The sequence below is a fragment of the Gymnodraco acuticeps genome, unplaced genomic scaffold (genome assembly GCF_902827175.1).
Source record: "Gymnodraco acuticeps unplaced genomic scaffold, fGymAcu1.1, whole genome shotgun sequence".
Classification (NCBI taxonomy): Eukaryota; Metazoa; Chordata; class Actinopteri; order Perciformes; family Bathydraconidae; genus Gymnodraco; species Gymnodraco acuticeps.
In genome coordinates, this window is record NW_022990279.1 from 299037 (window position 1) to 323487 (window position 24451).

Here is a 24451-nt window from a genome sequence, read left to right on the forward strand (position 1 = left end):
ATTCTCATCAAATATAGTGAAAGTAGCGACAGTGAAAGTAGTCGTTGTGCAGATTGGTCCATTTCAGAATAATATATATGATATGTTTTATAATGATTGATCATGAAAGTGTTCTCAAAGCTGGTGAAGGTGCAGCTAGTTTGAAGGACTTTGTATACTGCAGGGTAGCTGGTGGATTTACTCCAGGTGGAACTAAAGTCTGATTCAACACTTGATTATATTTCACATCATTCATCCACATCTGTGAAGTAACTAAAGGGATTAGATACATGTAGTGGAGGAAAAGTACACCATGTACCTCTGACTTATGTTTACTGCCAACCTAAAAGTACCTCAAAAATAGTAATCAATAATGTACTGAAAAGTTATTTGGCTGATTGTTTTATATCGGCTCAGACAGGTTATATGGGAGGCCCAGTCTACGTACAGATCACTCATTTTGAAATATTAAACTTAGTTTTCTTTTCTTTAATTTTTCATTCTTGTGTAGAAGGCTATCACGAAACACACGTGGTTGTTTATAGCATAAAGAACATCTGATTTAATGTGAGGTAGTGTTACAGCCGCTGCTACCTTGTGCCCTTAACTCTGTTTGTGTGTGTGTATGCAAATGAGCTGGGCAGTTCCTATGCTGTCAGTGGCCGTCTCGACCTCGCAACATCTGCGGGGATTGGACAGACGTCACCCAAGCCCTGCCCGCTTCTGCCACGTCATCCGGGGGAGGAGTATAAAGGCTGGGCACGGATACCATTCGGGAGGCTCTGTATTGTGTGACAGACGCCTCAACCCTCGCATTGTGACATTGCCTTCGTTCTGTGACTTCTGAGACTGTTTAGCCGTGTGCATTTTGTGTTAGCTACACTGATTAGCAGTGTATTCAGTAGGGTTTCTGGGCGAGCACACTGATTAGCAGCGTGTCGTCGGGTTCTGTGTTAGTATAGGGCAGGCATCCTCAAACTACGGACTCCGGTCCGGATCCGGACCGAACCACCATTGTCTCCGGACTCTGAGCAAATTATACTTTTCATATGTATTATCTCTCTGTATTATATGTGAGACATCGCCACAACGCATTCGCAACGAGTCAAAATTCTCCGCTATGTCCACTGCAAACGGCGCTCTGCATGTCTGACTGTTCCACTGTGTTCCACCTGTGTGTGTCAACGCTTTGGTCCAATCACATTCAGCATCCAGTCAGCGTTTTTTTCCCCCAAACAATCTGTGAATCAGAGGCACAGTAGGGCGGGTCTTCGCGGAATGCAGGTGGGAAAAATGTGTGTGTCTCTTTCAACCTGTCTAAGTCAGAGCGAGAATAAAAAATAAATAAATTCAGAGCGAGAGTTAACAGCTCATCTAGTTCCATCTGTACTGTAGCTAGTAGCCTAGTTTCACCTACGGGGGTGGCAACTGACACCCTAAAAATAGGCCTTGCCACCCCAGCTGCCACCCCAGTTGGCAGCTTTGTTTTGAAAGAAAAGTTGTGGCTCATCGGACATTTATGAGAGAAAGTCTCTAATGTCCGAGTGCAAGTGAATGCAGCACAAGATGCACGTCATGTAACCCCTCCCCCGGTCCTGGCGCGAGCGTGGACATACGATTGGCGGTGATTTCATTTTGAACTGGACGGCGCAAAACGAGAAGCATTCGGACCCAAGCAGGAATGAGGTATTTGCGGTCTGACAGAGAAGAGACTGTCAGTATGGCTGTACTCAGCATTGAATCAAAACGCACTAAAGCTGTTGATCTTAATACGTTTGTGAGGCGTTTTGCTGAACAAGATGGTAATCGCCGCATTCAGCTGTAATAGACAACTTGATGCTCTGCTCACGGATGAGCATACACAACTATTAAGATGATGACCTTACGTGTGTAAATATATGTTTTTCTTTGAGGGGGTCTGCCCCCAAAAAACTGTTTTAAGTCCTGAGAAAGTCAAATAAGACGGTGTGTAAAACTACACTGCCCAGCCAAAAAAAAGTAACCACTTTGATTGAACTAGGCCAGTAGGTAAGGACTTTCCACTGGATCATAACTGAGTATAAAAGAATGCATGACTGAAGTGATGGAGACCATGTTGAAGGCAAACACAAAGAGGAAATAACAGGTCAAATCAAGCAAATCCCCCTCTCAGATTCCACAGCAACCAGAAGAACATACTGGCTGGTGATTTGATTCATCAGCTTTGTGATGGAATAGAAAATGCACAGTGCATTTCCTTAGCTGTGGGTGAGTCCACTGACACCACTGACAATGCTCAGTTGCTGGTGTTTGTGAGTTTTCATGATGAGGCAAAGGGGGAGTTTGTTGAAGATGCGTTGGGCCTGACGAACCTCAGTGGACACACAAGGGGGAATACATTTATAAAGCAATAATGGGAATGCTGAATGAAAGAGGGTGCAGCTGCCTTGATTCATAACTGTGCAGCTCTGCGACTCTGAGGGGTCAAGCACAGACACAACAACAATGAAAACTGCTGCATACAGAGACTTTTTGTTTTTGCAACCTCGTGTTAAGAATCTTGTTGCAATTGTTTAAAAGTTTGAATGACCATAATAAACGGACCTTTGTCTTCTTGAAACATTTATTTTGGACCTTTAAGATTTGTATTTGAGTACCCCTGGTATAGGGTTTGTGTGTATATTGCGTAGATCCAGGTGATTAGCACCTGTAGACCCGCACCAGCTGTGTTTTCCCACAGTCCCGTTTGTTATTGTTTTGTTTCCACTTTAGAAGTGAGGTATTTCCTTTCCTTTTGTATAGTACTGGGCAACTCTCTTTTGGAGACCCTGTTGTGAGATAGTGACAGATTGACCCGTTGTTGGGCCAAGCTGTTTGTGTACATCATTTACTCAGTTGCCGTTACAAATAAAACCACCGGTAACATATACCAAATCCAATCTGGTCGTGTCGTTTCCCTTTTGTACCCCCTAGCCAAGAGGGAACGTAACACGGGCTCGTCCGTTACGTACAAAAGGAAAGGAAATACCTCACTTCTAAAGTGGAAACAAAACAATAACAACGGGACTGTGGGAAAACACAGCTGGTGCGGGTCTACAGGTGCTAATCACCTGGATCTAAGCAGTATATACCCACAGGAATGCTGGTCTACAGGTGCTAACCAACCTGGATCTAAGCAGTATATACCCACAGGAATGCTGGTCTACAGGTGCTAATCAACCTGGATCTAAGCAGTATACACCCACAGGAATGCTGGTCTACAGGTGCTAACCAACCTGGATCTAAGCAGTATACACCCACAGGAATGCTGGTCTACAGGTGCTAATCAACCTGGATCTAAGCAATATACACCCACAGGAATGCTGGTCTACAGGTGCTAACCAACCTGGATCTAAGCAATATACATACACAAACCCTATACTAACACAGAACCCGACGACACGCTGCTAATCAGTGTGCTCGCCCAGAAACCCTACTGAATACACTGCTAATCAGTGTAGCTAACACAAAATGCACACGGCTAAACAGTCTCAGAAGTCACAGAACGAAGGCAATGTCACAATGCGAGGGTTGAGGCGTCTGTCACACAATACAGAGCCCCCCCGAATGGTATCCGTGCCCAGCCTTTATACTCCTCCCCCGGATGACGTGGCAGAAGCGGGCAGGGCTTGGGTGACGTCTGTCCAATCCCCGCGGATGTTGCGAGGTCGAGACGGCCACTGACAGCATAGGAACTGCACAGCTCATTTGCATACACACACACAAACAGAGTTAAGGGCACAAGGTAGCAGCGGCTGTAACAGGTAGGGAAATAATAATTTGAATATGTGTATATAAATATGTAATTTACAACAGCTGTAAGATGCTTGAAAAGCTGGAAAATGCACCTTGAAAATGCTTAAAAAGTGCTTGAATTTGACTTTGGAAAAGGTGTAAGAACCCTGTAGTTGACTGCTACCAGAAATACAAGGAAGTACTTTACTGTGTACTTTGTGAGTAATCCTCTGTCAGAGTCCCCTCCGTATAATGCATTTTTTCAGCTATCTTTGATGAATGATAAAAAGACAATTTTACCATAAGTTCTTAATGATATTGAGACTGCTGGACTCAGTATTCTTACACCTACTATCACAATACATTGAAGTACTTCTAGTGTGTGTTTTTTTTTTTTTAATCCTCTGTCAAAGCCACTTCTGCTAAGTTTGATGAGGGAAAAACATTTTTTTTTTCCATTAGTTCTTCGTGAGATTGACACTGTTGGACTCAGTACTAGTCCCACAAGTACTATGAAGTACTTTTACTGTGTACTTTTTGAGTAATCCTCTGTCAATGTCCCCTCCTGAGTACAATAATGCATGTTTCTCTGCTATTTTGAATAAGCGTTAAAACACCTTTCTTATGAGACTGATATTGTTGGACAGAGTACTTTAAGAGGATGGTAGACATGATATCAGCAATACTTCCAGTCAGTACTTCGGCAGCAGCATTGTTACCCCTTGGAAAGTCTTTAGAGTCTGGCCTGGATAGCTGGTCACAAATATCCTTCAGCAAAGTGACACACCCTTGTGACTCTTGTTGGCCTCTTATGGGGCTGCTGTCTTTGAAATAGGATTATTTCTCTGCTCCTAGTTCATTCCTCTCAGATTCTTCCATCAGTCCCAGTCATCGCATGTCTGTCAATAGAGCTTCGAAAAATGTGTCCAATTCAACAAAATGTTTTTGTGAAGGTCAGAGCTAAATGATGGATTGTTTGATTGTGTAATTACAAGGTGAGAGAAAATAAATCCACATCCTATTAAACTTATTTACTTTTCCATGTTGTACATATACTTAGGTTGAACCACATGCTGGATATCTTGCCCAGCCTCAAGGAAATACAATAAATTAAAAATAATTATAATAATAATTCATAATTAAAATGTTTTATAAAAATGTATAAATTAATAATGTTGTGTGCAAACATTTACAATTGAAATATAAAAGGAAAAATAAGTTGACTTTTGAAATGATTTCTCACAAAAACCTTTCTAAATTATAGTAAATTATTAAAAAAGGTTTCGTCAATATACGTTTTTCTGCCTAAAATAGTTGAAATTGAACGTAAACTATATCAAACACCACATCCATGGCAATTAACCCACTTTTGCCCGCTATTTAAATTGACTTTGGTTGAAGTTAATAACAATATTGATATTATATAGATATATATCATTGATGCAGTCTTTCTGAACACTTTTAAAATACTGCAAATTAAGAATATTTGTAATGTTCTGCACAGATAGTGGCTTAACTTGAATTTGAAAACATTTGGCAACTTTATTAATACAGCAGTTGAAAAGATTTGTGGAAATTCTTCATGGGCTTCAATGGCTCTCTAGATAAAGGGCGTTTTATGGTTGCTTCTTATCCTCAGATAGTGGTTTGTTTAACTAACTAGTGACATTTGAATATATATTGCAAAAAAGGGCTCCAAAAAAAATGCATATACATATATAACCTGGTCGGCTTAACCAGTCTGTATTTCTTCAAGCACCACAAGATTCAGAGTTTATAAAGTACAATTCTGGGCCATTGATTGTGTCATTTCTCCAAACACATACAGTACAAATGTCTGTTATGAAGCCTTAAAATGGTGCAGGACTTTACATTGGGTTATACTTAAAGACAGGACTATTCAGTTAAGAGAAGAGCAAAAGGGAAAGAAAATTGTTATAATGGGTGATGTAACATTAATGACAGACATAATATGAGGTCCTTGGCAGTCAGACTCTATAGGGGTCATGTTGTGATCATGGGGCATCACCCTTACAGCATCAGGACAATATCATATGGAGTCAGACACTGGAAGTGTGCTGGAGGCGTTGACTGGGACTGATGGAAGGATGAGGCTGATGAGACTGAAGAATCTGCGAGGTACGAACTAGCGGCAGAGGAATAATTATATATTAAAAGACAGCAGCTCCATAAGAGGCCAACAAGAGTGACAGAGTGTGTCACTTTGCTGAAGGATATTTGTGACCAGCTATCCAGGCCAGACTCTAAAGACTTTCCAAGGTGTACAAATGCTGCTGCCGGAGTACTGACCGGAAGTATTGCTGATATCATGTCTACCATCCTCTTAAAATACTCTGTCCAACAATATCAGTCTCAGGAAGAAATGTTTTTTAACGCTTATTAAAAGAAAAATATGTATTCTTGTTCTCAGGAGGGGACATTGATAGAGGATTACTGGAAAAGTACACAGTAAGTACTTCATAGTACTTCTGGGGATAGTTTCACTAGTACTGAGTCCAACAGGATCAATCTCACGAAGAACTAATGGAAACAAAAAATAATTCCCTCATAAAACTCAGCAGAAGTGGCTAGATTTTGTTCTCGGCAGGGGACTTTGACAGAGGATTTCTCAATAAATACACAGTAAAAGTACTTCAATGTATTGTAAGTAGTAGGCTAACTAATACAAAGTCAAACAGTATCAATGTAATTAAGAACTAATGGTAACATTGTCTTTTTATCATTCATCAAAGATAGCAGAAAACATGCATTATGTACTATGCAGGGGACTCTGACAGAGGATTACTCACAAAGTACACAGTAAAAGTACTTCCTTTTATTTCTGGTAGCAGTAAACTAGTACCGAGTCCAACAGTGTCAGTTTTATTTAGAAATTGTGGTAAAAAATATTTGTATCACTCATTGAATATAGCAGAAAAGAAAATGAAGAGCAGCTGATTTGAAAAGACTAACTCGAGAGACGGATGAGTGACCGCAGTGCAGAATCGCTGTATAGTTTAAATCTCCTTAGTTACAATGTTGTCCATTTTACCCAAAGGCTTATTATATTTACAGCCTTAATAACATTCATTTTCTGGGCTCAATGTGTGTCTTGCTGTTTTCGTTGTGATCGCTAAATTCACCTTGTTTAGTATCACTATAACACTGACCCAGATCGCTGGATCGCTAGAAACACCTGCCATCAGACTGGCAAGGGCTGTTCCATGCTCTGCTCAACCTCCCGGCGGGAGGCTCCCGCCTTCCCCCAATGGACTCAGTAGCGCCCCCTGCTGCTGTGGAGCAGGTGCCAGCCACGGCGGAATATTACTGCCAAAAGTCACGTGACTTTTGGCAGTAATATTCCGCAGTGAGAAGAAAGTGTTGTACTTGTAAAAAAAAGTGTTGTACTTGTAAAACCTATGCTGAATTTGTCTCTGAAACATGATTTATTAGAAAAATGTTATGTGTTTGTTTGATAGATACGTTTTTTCTTTGCAAAACTAAATGCATTAGTTTGTAGATGGTGTTTTGTAGTTCAAACCTCGAAGTCAGATAACCTTCTGAAGTCGCGGCTCCACCTGTTGCGATCTACGATCTACGGACGCCTGCTCGTCGCAAAGGGACGGGGCGGCTCCACCTGTTTGCTGCCTGCTATCTGCGATCTACGGAGGCCTGCTCCCACCTGTAGAGTTCAGCTGCACTGGAGTGGTTTTTACCCCGGAGTCGTCGCGGAGAGACGGAGTGGATCCACGTCGTCGCGGAGAGACGGAGTGGATCCACGTCGTCGCGGAGAGACGGAGTGGATCCACGTCGTCGCGGAGAGACGGAGTGGATCCACGCTTCGGGCTTGGCCTGCTTCCACCGGGCGTGTGCTGCTGTGCGGAGGAGGTTTTTACCGCGGCTGGGGCCTGCTTTCCACCTGTCCTGGTTCTGCTGTTGCAGAGGCCTGCTTTCACCCCGGGGATACCACGCTGCTGCTTTCGTCTGTCCTTTGCTGCTGTGCTGATTTTGCTCCAGGAACATCGCGGATTCTGTGTGCTGGTCTGGGAAAATAGCCCATATCGGGATTCTGCTGTGCCTGTTAACTATTTTGGACTATGAGAAGATCTCTAGTCATTCTGAGGAGTCTACTGGATTCAGGTCTGTTCTGCCACCCGCAGTGGGCATCCCCTGCAAAGGTTCGGATGTGTTACACAAACAATTACCGGTTGCCTTGTCACAGTCAATCTGCTCGACAAAATATGTTTGTCTTTTTTGTTTTCCTGCGATGATGGTTCTTCAGGACTGCTTCTTAAGCTCTAATCACACTCTCGCAGACTTTTCCGGTGATTCTAAAGTAGATGACAATGTATGTGTGTTGCTTAAGAGGAAAAGATGCCTGTTTTTGTTGTTGTTATTACTGTCAGGAAATGTACAACCTAACCCTGGTCCGCCCAGTAGTAGTAGTCAGATCGCTACTCCTGCTGATTTTAAAGCTAGGTCTGGGTTGGGTTTCATCCACTTGAATGTGCGCAGTCTGTTAGGTAAACTAGATTTTGTCCGTATCTGGGCGAGCTCGACTGACGCGGACGTCATTGTTTTATCAGAAACATGGCTAAATAAATCTATTTTGGCCTCTGACATTGCCTTAAATGGTTATAATGTGTATCGTACCGACCGGCCTAATAAAGGTGGTGGCGTTGCCATTTATGTTAAGAATAAGTTCAGTGTATCCATATTAGTTTCCAAATCGATCAGTAAGCAATTTGAATTTTTAGCCTTAAATATAGAAGTGGCAAAGGGGCAACAGGTCATGGTCGTGAGTTATTACAGACCCCCCTCAGCTGTCAAAGACTCCTTGTCTTCGCTAGCAAATCTTTTATCGCAACTAGACTACAAGGAAATAGTGCTACTTGGAGATTTTAACTGGGACTGGTTAACTGCAGTGTCAGAGGATTTTAAAAACCTTTGTATCTCTTTAAATGTTACTCAGATTGTTGACGGTCCTATTCGCCCTAATATTAAGTCTCCAAATAAATCCTCCCTAATTGATCTCATTCTAACTAATGTTCCCTATAAATACTCAGCTGTGGGAGTATTTGCGAATGATCTGAGTGACCACTGTGTTGTAGCCACAATTAGGGACACTAAGGTCCAAAAGGTTAAACCTTGTATTATCATCAAGAGAGACATAAAACATTTTGTGGAGCAGGGTTTTGTACATGATCTGTTTGGGTTTGATTGGGGAAAAATCGATCTGTGTGCTGATGTTGAGACTGCATGGTCTTATTTTTATCTTGGTTTTATGGAAATTATAGATAGACATGCACCCCTGCGTACATTTAGAGTGATGGGACGAGACAATCCTTGGTTTTCTGCTGAATTATCTAGTCTCCTACATGAGAGAAACAAGGCCTGGGCAAAGGCTAGGAAATCAGGCTCAGAGGTAGAATGGCTGCGTTTTAGGCAGCTAAGAAATAGCTTCACTTCACATATCAAAAGTGCTAAATCTAAGTATTATCTGTCAGTTACCACAAAGAACCTGAACAACCCTAGAAAATTCTGGAAAGCCATAAAATCGATATCCACCGGTGATATCCGTAATGAGCTACCTCCGTGCCTTACCACAGCATCTGGCACTATATCGGATAGGGCTACCATGTTAAATTGTTTTAATGAGCATTTTGTGTCCTGTGGCTCTCTGTTTCATTCTGTTTCTAATTCTGCTTCTGTGAACACCACAGTCGGTGACTCAGAACAATGTGGTCTGGAAAACAGTAACACTTTCAGTTTTACTCCTTTTACTGTTGATGTTGTTCGTGAAGTCTTAACCAAGCTAGATCCTAAAAAGCCGGCTGGTCCGGACAACGTAGAACCTTTCTTTTTAAAGATATCTGCAGATTTTATTGCTCCACCTCTTACTACTCTTTTTAACCTCTCCCTCAGCACGAACAAAATCCCAAAAGTATGGAAGTCAGCTTATGTCCTGCCACTACTAAAAGGAGGGGAGGCCACCTTATTAAACAATTATAGACCCATCTCTAAATTGTCAGTTCTGGCTAAGGTTCTTGAACGCCTAGTGAGTGTTTAGAGTCGGCGAGGTCCTGATAATTTATTCCGGTAAATTACTCTGACCTACTAATTGACCTGACCGAAGTTATTGAGTCTATGTAAGTTTACTGCTTGGCTCAGATCCACCAACGTCAGCAAGATCTCACCTCTAATAACCCCCCGAAGAACCAGGTTCAATTAACTGCTGTTTCTATTCAGACAACTATTTTTTAATCTGTTTAAGGGATCCCGAAGGATTTTGATATCAGTAAATGGAGTGTGTTCCTACCTAAGTGTGTGTGGCAGGGTGCAGTCTTACCTTTGAAGCAGGAGAGGAGGGCACAGGTGTCTTTTAAATTATCCCAGTCCAACAGGTAGGATCAGTTTATTTGAAAAAAAATAGGTCCAAACTAATACAGGGTTTTTACCCTCTCTCTTTACAACATTATAATCATACTAAAAAAAATGATGCTGTGATCATGTTCAAATATGAAACTTTAATTCACAGTCTTACATTTATTACCAAAATGTTTAATTTCAACTGCCCAATTCAGTTGTGACATTTTAAAATCTCCTGATAGAATTTAGAGGCATTTCCTCATAAAAAGACCGGTGACAATAAAAAGCGCATTCAACTTTTCATTCACCAAATCAATTCACATACATTTCATACCTTTTTTCCGACACAGACGGCGGGAATAACATTCAAAAACCCATTCCTATCCGCATTAATTCGGAGGAAGGTCCTCACAGGTGGCGGTCCTAATATTCATACACTTTTTCCGACACAGACGGCGGGAATAACATTCAAAAACCCATTCCTATCCGCATTAATTCGGAGGAAGGTCCTCACAGGTGGCGGTCCTAATATTCACAAACACATCTCTCATCAAATCATTCCACTCAGCCAACAACCAAGAAATTTGAGAGATATTTACCAAGTGTGAGAGAACCTTACCGAGAGCTATTAACCCAGCTCTGAAGGACAAAGCCTACCGGGAGAGAGTATACCAGGGGAAACCCCCCTCTCTCTCGCGCTCTCTCAAAAAACCAGTCTCTTTATGCTCAAAAAACCGGATCGAAACCCCAAAAAACAAACACCTCCTCTATTCCCAACCAACATCTTCTATTGGCTATGGCCTAAGACACACCTTCCCATGTTTGTGTAGAAAACAGGACATGAACAGACATATTCTATGGCTATGACATAACCACCTTTTTGAGGCCTCAATGTATTTCTCCTTCAGTCAGGAGCCCCCCTCCCTGTGAACTGCTGTCAGAGGAGAGGGAAAAAACGGCCTACTCTCTTATCAGAGACACCCATAACTCTTATAGGCCTTACACTCAACTTAACAAACCACTTGGTTTTGTTTATACTGTAACTATAGAAAAACCTAAAATATGAAGCATTTTCATTGTGGGTTATACAAGAATATAATTGATTATATTTGATTATAACTAACTTTCGTTTTAAGTATTAAACATACTATGAAAACTCTCAACAGAGTGAACAAGTAAAGGTGTTTTTATGTAACAATGACATCCTGTCTAAACATCAGTCAGGCTTCAGAAAGCAACATAGCACCATCACTGCCACAATGAAAGTGGTGAATGACATTACGAGTATTTTAGATAATAAGCAGAGTTGTGCAGCTCTATTTGTTGACCTATCCAAAGCTTTTGATACCGTCGATCATCGCATTTTGAAGCAGAGGCTGGTCAGTATAGGCATGTCCAGCCATGCATTAGGGTGGTTTGTAAACTACCTCTCTGAAAGGTCCCAATGTGTTCACTTTGATGGGCTGTCTTCTGAGTGGTTAAACATCACTAATGGTGTACCACAAGGTTCTGTTTTAGGTCCGCTATTGTTCTCTATCTATATTAATAGTTTAGGTGAAAATGTCGAAGGAGCAACCTTACATTTTTATGCGGACGATACCGTGATGTACTGTGCAGGTCCCTCGATTAACGAGGCTGGTGTTAAATTACAGGCTGTTTTTAACATTATTCAGACTCAGCTCTCTGAACTAAAGCTTCTTTTAAATGTGGATAAAACCAAGGTAATGCTCTTTTCTAAAGCTAAAAATACACCGGAGACTGCTTTGGATATTGTAACTACGCAAGGAATAAAACTTGAAGTGGTTACCTGTTACAAATACCTGGGTATCTGGCTTGATGATTGTCTCACTTTTAAATGTCATGTCAATAACCTGCTTAAAAAGCTGAGGGTTAGGCTAGGTTTCTTTTACAGAAATAAGTCCTGTTTCTCGCTTGAGGCCAGGAAAAGGCTAGTCACTGTGACCTTTTTACCTGTGCTGGACTATGGTGATTTGTTATATATGAATGCACATGCCTATTGCCTGAGCAAGTTAGATGCTGCGTATCACAGTGCTCTGAGATTTTTGACACATTGTAAAGCACTTACGCATCACTGTACCCTGTATACCAAGGCGGTTATGCCATCACTTACTGTACGGAGGCTCAGTCACTGGTACTTTTTCATTTACAAAGCCATGTTGGATAAACTACCATCTTATATCTGCTCCCTGATCTCTCTGCGAATTGAAAGTACTTATTGCCTGAGATCGCATGCTGTGGTTTTATTAAATGTGCCAAGTGCTAGGACTGTCTTAGGGAAGAAAGCTTTTAGATGTGCAGCTCCACTAACATGGAACAGTCTGCAAAAAGAATGGAAAATTACCAAGCTAGTACCACTACATGTTTTTAAAGCTCGGTTGGATGCTACTCAATCAGATGCTCTTGGTACCTGTACATGTGGTTAGATATGTAAATTGTAATCCCTGTACATTTTGCTGTATGATGTCCTTTTGTTGTTCTGTTGTTTATGTTTTTATGTCTTCTTGTGGAACCTACTGCTGCAGATCTCCCTTGAAAAAGAGATCATTGATTCAATGGGATTTTACCTGGATAAATAAAGGTATTGAATTGAATTTGCAAACCACATTGTGTTTGTTAGTGAATCATGAGGCATTTGTAAAACCTGTTTAGTTTGTTTGTGGAGTTATGGCAGGAAATTAGCTCCATAAACTGCACTGACCTCAACTTACACAAACTTACCTCTTCAAACTGGCTTTTAAAGTGTGATTGTTGTTTTATTGCTCAATGTGACTTTTACTATATTTATTTGTTGTCCTTTTTACTACCTCTGTAAAGCGACTTTGAGCACTTCTAGAAGCGCTTACCAAATACATTTATTATTATTATTATTATTTAATATAAACGCCTTGAATCCTAAGCAATGTAATAATGTAATAACTTTTAAATTCTACACATGTTTTTATTAATTTCAAGGTTTTCTTAAAGGTCCCATGTCATGCTCTTCCTGTTATCACCCGTCCCCTTGTGTGTTATGAAGGTTGTTCTGCATGTAAACGGTCTGCAGAGTCACAAACCCTCAAAGTACACTCTGTAGCGAGTACAACTCTAACACAGAGAAGACCTGTCTATGCTGCCCTAGAATGCCTCGTTGGAGATTTCTCTTTTTCTTCCAGGGTACAGTGACGTATTTGGGTATAGTGACGTTACGTTACGTCCGCGCATTGGTCAAAATGAACAAAGTCCTCACAGACACACTCAATCTTTTCTCAGCTGCAGCTCCTCCGATTTCTCAGCCTGAGACGGCGGGACGCGCCGAGGTGTGTGAGCACACACACAAACTCCCAGCCAGGCTGCGGGTGTGTGTGTGTGTGTTCGGGCTGGGTTTCGCTGTGTCTCGCTGTCTCGCAGACGGTCACTGGGCTCACAGGGGGGGGGGGGGGGTGCAGGAGCTCCAACAAGCCGTTTCGGACAGAGAGTGAATACACATACTATACAGAGATGCTGAATGAGAAACCAATGTGAGTTTGGAACATTGCACAGTGTATTTAGTAGACCTCAACAATGGAATTATGATCAGTATAAATGGCCATGACATGGGACCTTTAAACCCTTTTGTATTGCCGTTCAGTCTTTCGAAGTTTAAGGAAGAGGTGAACAGAGATCTGAACAAAAGTGCATTTAGTTTTTTCTGAGATTGAAGTCCGAATTCAGCGAAAAAAGTCAAATCTGAGAAAAAAGTCAGAATTCAAACAAATCTATGGCCGCACAATTAGCATTTTCACTGTGTGAGGAAGCACACACACTCACTCACTAACATTTTGACTTAACTATTTGTTTGTTAAGAAAGGTAGTACATGTTTCTTCAGAGTTGTCTTTATTTCAGTTAAAGTGATAAAAACAGTTTAAAGATAAAAACAGTTTACATAGACAAATTTAATAAAATGCATCTAAATGAAGTTGTCAGTCTTTAAAACACACAATCACAAAGTAATGACCATTTCCTTTGTTCAGACCTGGAAGCCATCTTGGGCCAGTGCTCAAAGGGGGAGCACGCCTCCAAAGGACTCCTTATATGTGCCGTATGAGTAGGCGGCGGAGTCTTGGACGTGATTGGTCAGGAAATGTGTGATTTTACGAGTGTCAATTAGATTAAAAACTATCCGTTTTAAGCAGACCTTGTTGTTTTTGAAGGTACCATATTTATGTTGATGCAATTATGTATTTACTTAAGCCTTTAGGGTTTTATTAAATGTAGATAACAGTGTTTAATTTTGTATTCAACCCATCACTCCACTTTCAGAACCATGACCTGATCAGCCATGTTGGATTAGGAAGACGGGCTGTCTCCTATACATGTGGTTGTGAAGAGAGGGGAGGGGGGGGGATGTGTGTTTGTTCCTTGCTGGTGAACGCAGCACCAGGCATGGCGTTTTGTGTTCCTCTAAAAGAATATGGAAGGCTAAGAAATACAACGTTTATTTTTTAAAGTAAACCCTCTCTCCACGTATCATTTTTTCACCTGCACCTCACATTGTAACACACTGCATTCAGATACTTGTTGGTTCTTCCACCTGCTGCAAACAAACCTGAATTAAGACAGTGTTAAAAAGCAGACTAACGACTGCAGGAAACATTTGGTTCAACCCTAATTTATGGTCATCATTCATGTGGATAAAGTCTAATAAAAGTCTAACAATATTGATTCATAAAGCTAAATTCTCAGTCAGTATGCAAGTGTGTGCTGAGGCTTGGGAATTAAGTAAATATGGTAATATCATGAGGAATGTTTGAACAAAGTGGTAAAGAGAGAAGTTGTTATCGTCATGACGTCCCCACATATTATCAGTGCTGTGCGACAAAAGGCCTCACTCACTTCTAATCTTTGCCCTTCTCATCTCCCCTCTTTCTTTCTTTTGACTTCAGGTACTTTGTTTTCAGACCAGAATCCCTCAGAAATGGACGCTCTGTGTCCCTCTCCTCCCGGACCGACCCGACCCCAACGCCTCTACGAGAGGATCGGAGGACGGGAAGGAACCTCGTAAGTATTTTAAAATCTAATAGTGTTGTGCAGGGATTTTGTAGGGGACCAGGAAGTTAGCATCTCCCTGGTTCCCTCGACAAAAAGCCAATAGGATTTATGATACGGACACGTTTAGTTCATTACATTACATGTCACTTGTTAGACGCTTTTATCCAAAGCGACTTACATACTCAATACTGTGAGCAATCCCCACAGGAGCAATTTGGGGTGAAGTGTCTCAGGGACACAATGACATGCTGACTGCAGTGGGGTTTGAACCTGTGCTCCCCTGATCCGAATACCAACGCACAACCCACTGCACCACACGCCTCCTAGTTCAGCAGAATAATCTCCACACATTAACACCACTTTAGGATTTCTGAAGTAAAAAGCTCACATTAGGCTATAAAGGTACTACAGCACGGTCACATGACTTCACGTCACCACCGCTAAGCTAAAGGAGGCTAATGTTGGGGTATAAAGGAACTACAGCACGGTCACATGACTTCACGTCACCACCGCTAAGCTAAAGGCGGCTAATGTTGGGCTATAAAGGAATTACAGCACGGTCACATGACTTCACCACCGCTAAGCTAAAGGCGGCTAATGTTGGGCTCTAAAGGAACCACAGCACGGTCACATGACTTCACCACCGCTAAGCTAAAGGTGGCTAATGTTGGGCTATAAAGGAACTACAGCACGGTCACATGACTTCACGTCACCACCGCTAAGCTAAAGGCGGCTAATGTTGGGCTATAAAGGAACTACAGCACGGTCACATGACTTCACCACCGCTAAGCTAAAGGCGGCTAATGTTGGGCTATAAAGGAATTACAGCACGGTCACATGACTTCACGTCACCACCGCTAAGCTAAAGGTGGCTAATTTTGGGCTATAAACTAATTACAGCACAGTCTCATGAATGAATGAATGACAACTGTATTACATACTCAGGGTCCAGGTAAAAGACAATACATTACATAGATAAAAGACAAGGCATTACATATAATAAATTACATACACAGCATAAAAATAATTCATAGTTTAAGAATAATTTAAATCAGTGTCCAACAAAGAGACAACTATACCAATGTCTCCACAGCTGCGATTGGTAGCGTGTAGTACTATACCTTATGTTCGATAAGGCCAAGAGGATTTCTTTATCAGTCATTAAGCCGGCAAATACATTTATACATAATCATGACTTCACGTCACCACAGCTAAGCTAAAGGCGGCTAATGTTGGGCGTGATGAAGTTTAGTCGTCTCATTTAGACACTTGTTAGCAACCTCCGTTTTTAAATTCACCAGTGGGGTATTTACTGACGTATTTTATGTCGTAGAACAAAACGTTAAAATGTCTTCATCTTGTTTTGACCACAGACCTTATTTCAGGATAACAACCAAAACCACATTCTGAAAACCATTGACATTGCGACAATAGCCGTGTTCACACAAAGTACTTTTCACCCGTACTTTTCGCGTTTAGTTCCGTTAGTACCCCTGATGTCGCGTTCACACCAAAAAAATAACTAAGTGCCGGGAACTTTTCACCCCATTTTTAGCGCCTGCTGACAGCAGGTACTTACCTGGGGAAAAAAAGTACCACAGTTCTGATTGGCTGGGCGATTGCAAACCACGCCCCGTAAAACTCTGAAATGTTTTGTAGAGCCGCCATTTTATTATCCTCGCATTAACATTATTAGCATTAGCATTCGCCCAGCGCACAAACGCAGAGAGACTAACTTATGGCAAAAGAAAACATGGAAGCGGTGGAGATGAGGAGGTGTCGGCGTTCTGGCGATTTACTCGGAAGGTTTCAGTAGAAGCTGCTGGGAGTCCCAGCAGCTTCTACTGAAGCCAGTCCCCAACTCCGGGGACTTTGGGTGGCAGTGAAGTTGTTTGCGGCCTGCCAGTAAACCCAAAGCAGAAGAAGACGAAGTGATGTCAGCGGCTCATTTGCGTAATCTTCCCTCAGGGAACTTATTCCGGTGTGAACGCGATCGGCTCTTAGTTCCATAGGGAAACTAAGTGCTGGGAACTAAGTACGGCAAAGTACTTGGTGTGAACGCGGCTATTGGAAACCGAACTGTTAAAGTGCCGAGTCATTTCTGGGTCTTAGGAATTCCTGCACCACTCTATATGCACTAAACAGCCATTATTCTAGTTATTCTAATTAATACGATACGATAATACTTGAATGGTCAGATCAAGTCTGAATTGCTCCTTGCTTCACAGCAGCTTCATGTGTAACATCAACATACAAATATCAAGAAACAATACATGAAAAACAAACAACAAACATTTAACATAACAGCATCTGCATCTGATCTGGATTCAGCTCTGTATTTACTGTGAGGATTGACTGGAGCACAAAGGATACTTCAGTCTGACTTTATTGATCTCCATTAGATGGTAGCAGTTCAGATTCTCTGTTCAGAACATGCGTTGGGTCCCAGATGATGTTGTTGGACAGCCTCTCAGGTTATTATGGTCTGCTGAGTCTTAGAGTCTCTGACAGGGTGGACCAACAATCTTTGAGCAGATTTTTAACAGGTGGAGCAGTTTTGATTTGAAAGCTGCTGACAAACACTTGTACCAGGTATTATTGCAGTACTGTAGAATAGACAAGATCACAGATGTAAAAAACAACAGAAGAATTTCTCTGCTCGCCCCAAAGGACCTAAGGCGGTGGAGAAAATAAATTATTTGCTTTGTCGGTTTGCACAGATATTCAATATATTTGGCCTGTTTCTAACGCAGATATCTCTTTCCTCCCCAGTTTTTGCCAGACTCTGATCCACCTGTTGAAAGGGAACATCGGTACAGGGCTGCTGGGTTTGCCTCTGGCGGTGAAGAACGCCGGCCTGGTGGTGAGTACACTCAGATTGTATTATCTCATAATTACACTGGGTCACATGACGGGTCTGGAGACACATAATTAGATTCTGCTGAGCGTCCTGTCAGATGTTCACGGCCTCATGCAGACATCAGGCTTTGTTTTGTACTGTGAGCAGTTCGTCAGCTTCATATTTTTGGGAGGAAAGTACATTTGGAAATCGTTTATATTGGCTATACTTTTTGGCCTTTTACATTCAGCTTCTGTCCTGTTTTTATGGGGTTTGTTTTTTAGATATCTTGGAAGGAGTGAGATGTCTTTTGAGTTAAAGACATCAGGAACAATTCATTTCCTGGATAGGCTTGGAAAATCCGTTATGAGGGAAGTTAATTGTATTTAAGTAGAATATAATGCTGTTAATTGCGGAATAGATTTAATCTTTCTTAACTCCTTTTCTTCACATGTCTTTCTGATGTTCCAGCAGCATTGCCTCCACCCTGCTTCACAGCATAATGTAGAGAGCTGTGTCTGCGGTGTGAAAAAACATAATTACACGTTGCACCAAAGTGAAACATTGCTTGGTCAAAATTAAGATAAAAATTAAACGGGGCATTTTACCCTTATAAACATATTTTATCCTTTTTTATCCTTATCTTAAAAATTCAAGTTAAAAAACTAAAAGTAATGAACTCTACATCTATAGTTAAGGTTTTAAATCAATATTAAACATTTTCCACTGGGTTTTCTGATGGAGAAAACGTAATGTTGATATGACTGCACATAGTCCCTTGATCACTATACACTGTATACCAAGGCGGTTATGCCATCACTTACTGTACGGAGGCTCAGTCACTGGTACTTTTTCATTTACAAAGCCATGTTGGATAAACTACCATCTTATATCTGCTCCCTGATCTCTCGGCGAATTGAAAGTACTTATTGCCTGAGATCGCATGCTGTGGTTTTATTAAATGTGCCAAGTGCTAGGACTGTCTTAGGGAAGAAAGCTTTTAGATGTGCAGCTCCACTAGCATGGAACAGTCTGCAAAAAGAATGGAAAATTACCAAGCTAGTACCACTACATGTTTTTAAAGCTCGGTTGGATGCTACTCAATCAGATGCTCTTGGTACCTGTACATGTGGTTAAATATGTAAATTGTAATCCCTGTACATGTTGCTGTATGATGTCCTTTTGTTGTTCTGTTGTTTATGTTTTTATGTCTTCTTGTGGAACCTACTGCTGCAGGTCTCCCTTGAAAAAGAGATCATTGATCTCAATGGGATTTTACCTGGATAAATAAAGGTTTTGAATTGATCCCTTAGCAACAGTCTGCTCTCCTTAGCAACGGTCTGCTCTCCTTGGCAACAGTCTGCTCTCCTTAGCAACGGTTTGCTGTCTCTTTAGCAATGGTCTGCTCTCCTTAGCAACAGTTTACTGTCTCCTTAGCAACGGTCTGCTCTCCTTAGCAACGGTCTGCTCTCCCTAGCAATGGTCTGCTCTCCTTGGCAACGGTCTGCTCTCCTTACCATCCTGTTAAAGATCCCCAACGCCCATACATCCTTTGGCCGCTCCGCCTTTCAGTTTGCAGCAGCAGATAGCTGGAATGTCATTCAAAAAACGTTGAAAATGAAAACCTTTTGTCTCCCCCCCCGCACCTTCAATGTCACTATTATTGACACCCTGGTACACACATGTAGCTGCTTTGCCTGATGCTGATTTTAATGACTGATTGAACCACAGCAATATTGTTTTAGAGTTTTTATATGTTTAACTGCTATGCCTGTCATCTTTGCTCTATGTGTTTGTGTTGTCTCCTGGGTTCTGTCGTGCCCGGAGTCTGTCTTTTTATTTGTTTTCCTCCCAAACCCCATCCCCTCAGGAAGCCTTTGCCTCCTGTCAGGTCATCATTGTAAATAAGAATTTGTTCTTAATTGATTTTCCTGGATAAATAAAGGTTCTACTACTACTACTACTTAGCAACGGTCTGCTCTCCTTAGCAACGGTCTGCTCTCCTTGGTAACGGTCTGCTCTCCTTAGCAACGGTCTGCTTTCGAAAAACAACAGACCTCTGGAAGGTTCAAATTTGACCAATCAGAATGGTGTATTAAACTAATCCTTGCAATAATAGAATATAACACAATCCCTGTAAGATCCTCACTTTACCTGTACCCTAGCAACATATCTATAGACAAGATGGGTTTCAGTAATATGTTAGATTAGTATTAAATAAATAAATGTAATTTTCACCTGATACATCTCTGACTACCTGTTTGTTTTTCAGCTCGGCCCCATCAGTTTGCTGTGTATGGGGGTGATAGCAATCCACTGTATGACGGTGCTGGTGAAATGTTCCCACTACCTCAGTATAAAGTGAGTACAAACACACTTTACTGTATGTGTATGCAATTAATTGTGTGTCACCTCTAATGATATGCTGCTATGTTGATGTATTTATTTATTATGAGTATGAATTTGTTACAACATTAGTTAGCTGCGGTTAGCTCCACAAACAGGACCTAATGTGACTACCTGCTAAATGTTTGTGTTACCAATACAAATAAAACCATTATGTTTTATAGCTGAAACGATGTGGAAGTAGACTATGACCCATTATGTGTTTTATTGACGTTTGAGTGTCATCTGAGATGACTTACGTGCTTAAGATCAGATCAGATATGTATTAGTCTGTGTACTCTTTGCCCTCTTCACACTGGGATGCACTCATCCTGCTCCACCCATCATGCAAACAGGATTACACAGATACACAGTGTGGTTAAAGAGCTAAAAAAAACAAGCTTCAGACACGGCTATTACGAAGACAAGAAGTCACTTATCATTTGGAGAATTATAAAGAAAAGGCTCATGAGAAAACTGATTGAATAAAAAGAGATGAAAAACATTGATAATATCTACATGTTAAAGCAGAATCTGTGTTCAGAGGTTATCTCGGTGGCCGTGTCTTTAACTCAAAGTGATAATATAATTAAAATAGATGAATGCAAAGTCAATAACGGGTGTGATGTGTTTCAGGGTGAACAGGGCGTCTCTGACGTACGGAGAGGCGATGCAGTACGGGATGGAGAATGTTTCCTGGCTGAGGAGACACTCGCAGTGGGGAAAGTAAGACACATGTTCAGAGAGAACTATACCCAGAGATGGCCAAAGTACACACATCCTTTACTCAAGTAGAAGTACAGATACTCGTGTTTAAAAATACTCTGGTCTAAGTAGAAGTACTGACTAAACTTCTTTACTCAAGTAAAAGTAAAGAGGCTTTGAAATGTACTTCAGTAAAAAGTACCCATAACTAGCAGCTGTTTTAAAGAGTACCTGACCTCCCTTTATATTAATAGAACAATAATGTCATTGTTAGCTAATGAATGTTTCCATGCTGAACAGGTATTTGTGTTCAACATGTAAGAAGTAGAAAGTACAGGTATTTGGGTTCAACATGTAAGAAGTCAAAGTAAAAAGTCGTCAGAAAATTAAGTAGTGGAGTGAAGTACTGATACCAGAAAAATGTACTTAAGTACAGTAACAAAGTATTTGTACTCCACTACTTCCCACCTCTGTTCCTAATACAGCAGTCGGTGTCTCATCAGGGTAGAAATACAGCTTCAGAAGCTCTCCCAAACAATGCGTTATGTTTATAGGGCTTTTATATTGTTTAAGAATTTCCTAATCCTTTCTATAAATAAGATAAATTAGTATCAAAAATCATAATGTAATACATGTTGTCTTCCTCCCTCTCAGAGTGACGGTGAATGTGTTTCTGATCATCACTCAGCTCGGATTCTGCTGTGTCTACTTTGTCTTCCTCAGTGACAACATCAAGCAGGTACACACACATACACACACACATACACACACACACCTCCCCTGAGGCCTGTACTACGCAGCCGGATTTTCGCTAACTTCAGGGGAAACTCTGGGTTTCCGGTCCTATGACGCTGGTTCTCTTTTTAGCGGGCTAGATCTCCATGGTAACTTATGCTTAGCGGCTAACCTGGTCCGGAGCAGGTTAGGTTGCAGGCTAAGAGCTCAACTCAGTGAAAGCACCGCCTGCTGACCAATCAGAGCTCAGTGTGCGGAGTTTAAAGCGATCAAGTCATATTACAGGAGAAAGGAAATACAGAAAAGCTGCCGTTGCAGGAAAGACGGCCGGCAAAAATCACCGACTGTGTGAACGTGAACATTAATAGAATATCACCTCCATCTTCAGAGCAATCTGACTATTTATAACATTAGCGTTAAGAAACGTACTTAAATATCTGCCACAACATAAGTAACCGGATCAGAGTAACATTAAGTATCACTTCATAATGTATCATATATCTCCTGATCTGAGTCAGCTGAGCCGTATCTGGCCGTGCAACACTCACAGTGTCACATACTGTATGCAGAAGTATTATTTTAAGCAACACATTAAGTTGACGAAACACTCGAGACAAATGTAATGAAAGTCAGATAGTGTCTTGGACGGGGCAGTGATATCATAAACCTGTTAATGTACGCATTCAAACACTTGTTCTGTTGCCAGCTGTATTCACCTTGCAGGTGCAGCTCTGTGGCTTTGATCCTGGATCAAGTGTTTAAGTCATGGATGTTTAAAGTTTAACGTCTTCATATTTGTCTAATTATATAGTTGACTTTTCATTCAGGAAGTATGACGCTACGCTGTCGGTACGCTTCTCCATGTGTGTGATTGGTCAAATGTTGCTAACCCCGTCCCTTTCATGTGAACGTGCACATAACTAGATGGGGCAAAGCTGGCTTGAGTTAACGAGTTGATAACCAGCGTCGTAGGACCGCTTAATAAGAGCGCATTTGTTTTGGATTAGGTAAGCCGGGTAACTCAAACATATCTAGGTTAGGTTGAACCGGCTTCGTAGTATAGGCCTCTGGACTGGAGGCCAATGGTTTTCTGAATGTGTTTTTGGTTGTTATCCTGAAATATGGTCTGAGATGGTTTAACGTTTTGTTCTACGACATAAAATAAGTCAGTAAATTCCCAACTGGTGAATGTCTGAAGCTTCTAGGTGTCATAAAAAAACAGTGGTTTCTAAGAGGTAGAAAGTAAAAGACACTAGGGCTGTATCGATTATATCGTTATCGTGATATGAGGTTAGATATCGACTTAGATTTGTCATATATGTCTCCTTCTTGTTTTGAATGCTGGATTAGAGTAAAGTGATGTCATTTCCAACTTCTCTTGTTCATGTCATTGACTAAGCATTCAATAAAAGCACCAATAGTTAACCCAACAATGTCGTCAAAATATCAATATCAAGGTTTTTGATGCTTACTTTCCCAGGTCGTTCTCCAAAAACGTAATCACAGATGTGGATGAATGATAATAATATAGATATGATCAAGTGTTGAATCAGACTTTAGTTCCACCTGGAGTAAATCCACCAGCTACCCTGCAGTATACAAAGTCCTTCAAACTAGCTGCTCCTTCACCAGCTTTGAGAACACTTTCATGATCAATCATTATAAAACATATCATATATATTATTCTGAAATGGACCAATCTGCACAACGACTACTTTTACTGTCGCTACTTTCACTATATTTAGATGAGATTACTTTTATACTTTCACTTGAGGAACATTTTGAATGCAGGACTTTTACTGTGACAGAGTATTCCTACACTCTGGTACTTCTACTTTTACTCAAGAACAAGATCTGAGTACTTCTACTTTTACTCAAGTACAAGATCTGAGTACTTCTACTTTTACTCAAGTACAATATCTGAGTACTTCTACTTTTACTCAAGTACAAGATCTGAGTACTTCTACTTTACTCAAGTACAAGATCTGAGTACTTCTACTTTTACTCAAGTACAAGATCTGAGTACTTCTACTTTTACTCAAGTACAAGATCTGAGTACTTCTACTTTTACTCAAGTACAAGATCTGAGTACTTCTACTTTTACTCAAGTACAAGATCTGAGTACTTCTACTTTTACTCAAGTACAAGATCTGAGTACTTCTACTTTTACTCAAGTACAAGATCTGAGTACTTCTACTTTTACTCAAGTACAAGATCTGAGTACTTCTACTTTTACTCAAGTACAAGATCTGAGTACTTCTACTTTTACTCAAGTACACAATCTGAGTACTTCTACTTTTACTCAAGTACAAGATCTGAGTACTTCTACTTTTACTCAAGTACAAGATCTGAGTACTTCTACTTTTACTCAATTACAAGATCTGAGTACTTCTACTTTTACTCAATTACAAGATCTGAGTACTTCTCCCACCTCTGCTGCCACAGTTTTCCTAAACTTTAAATAAAACCTTGAATACTCTACAGGTAGATGAATACAGGTTTTCATCTTGTCTCATAGCTGCTTCTCAAAGCTCTCTGTGAGACTCGTTAACAGCTCGAGTTGTGAACCTGTTTTCTGGCGTTCCCTCCGAGCGCTCTGGCCACATGAAGGTTATATGGCAGCAGAGTTGTGTAAGAGTGTTGCTCATGTTTGTACA

The 24451-nt window shown here is 41.0% G+C and overlaps 1 protein-coding gene across 6 annotated transcripts in view; it reads left to right on the forward strand.

Moving 5' to 3' along the window:
- The window catches only part of slc36a1 (solute carrier family 36 member 1), a 75027-nt gene that overhangs the window by 21102 nt on the left and 29474 nt on the right, over nucleotides 1-24451 (forward strand). For 5 of the 6 annotated variants that reach the window (XM_034221727.1, XM_034221726.1, XM_034221725.1 and 2 more), the window contains exons 3-7: nucleotides 15025-15139; nucleotides 17903-17993; nucleotides 20242-20330; nucleotides 20991-21080; nucleotides 21714-21798. In XM_034221727.1, coding sequence (XP_034077618.1) covers nucleotides 15025-15139; nucleotides 17903-17993; nucleotides 20242-20330; nucleotides 20991-21080; nucleotides 21714-21798 — 470 coding nt within the window. Of the gene's footprint in view, nucleotides 1-3713; nucleotides 3762-15024; nucleotides 15140-17902; nucleotides 17994-20241; nucleotides 20331-20990; nucleotides 21081-21713; nucleotides 21799-24451 lie in introns of those variants that run through there. The other variant, XM_034221730.1, reaches the window with a different exon arrangement.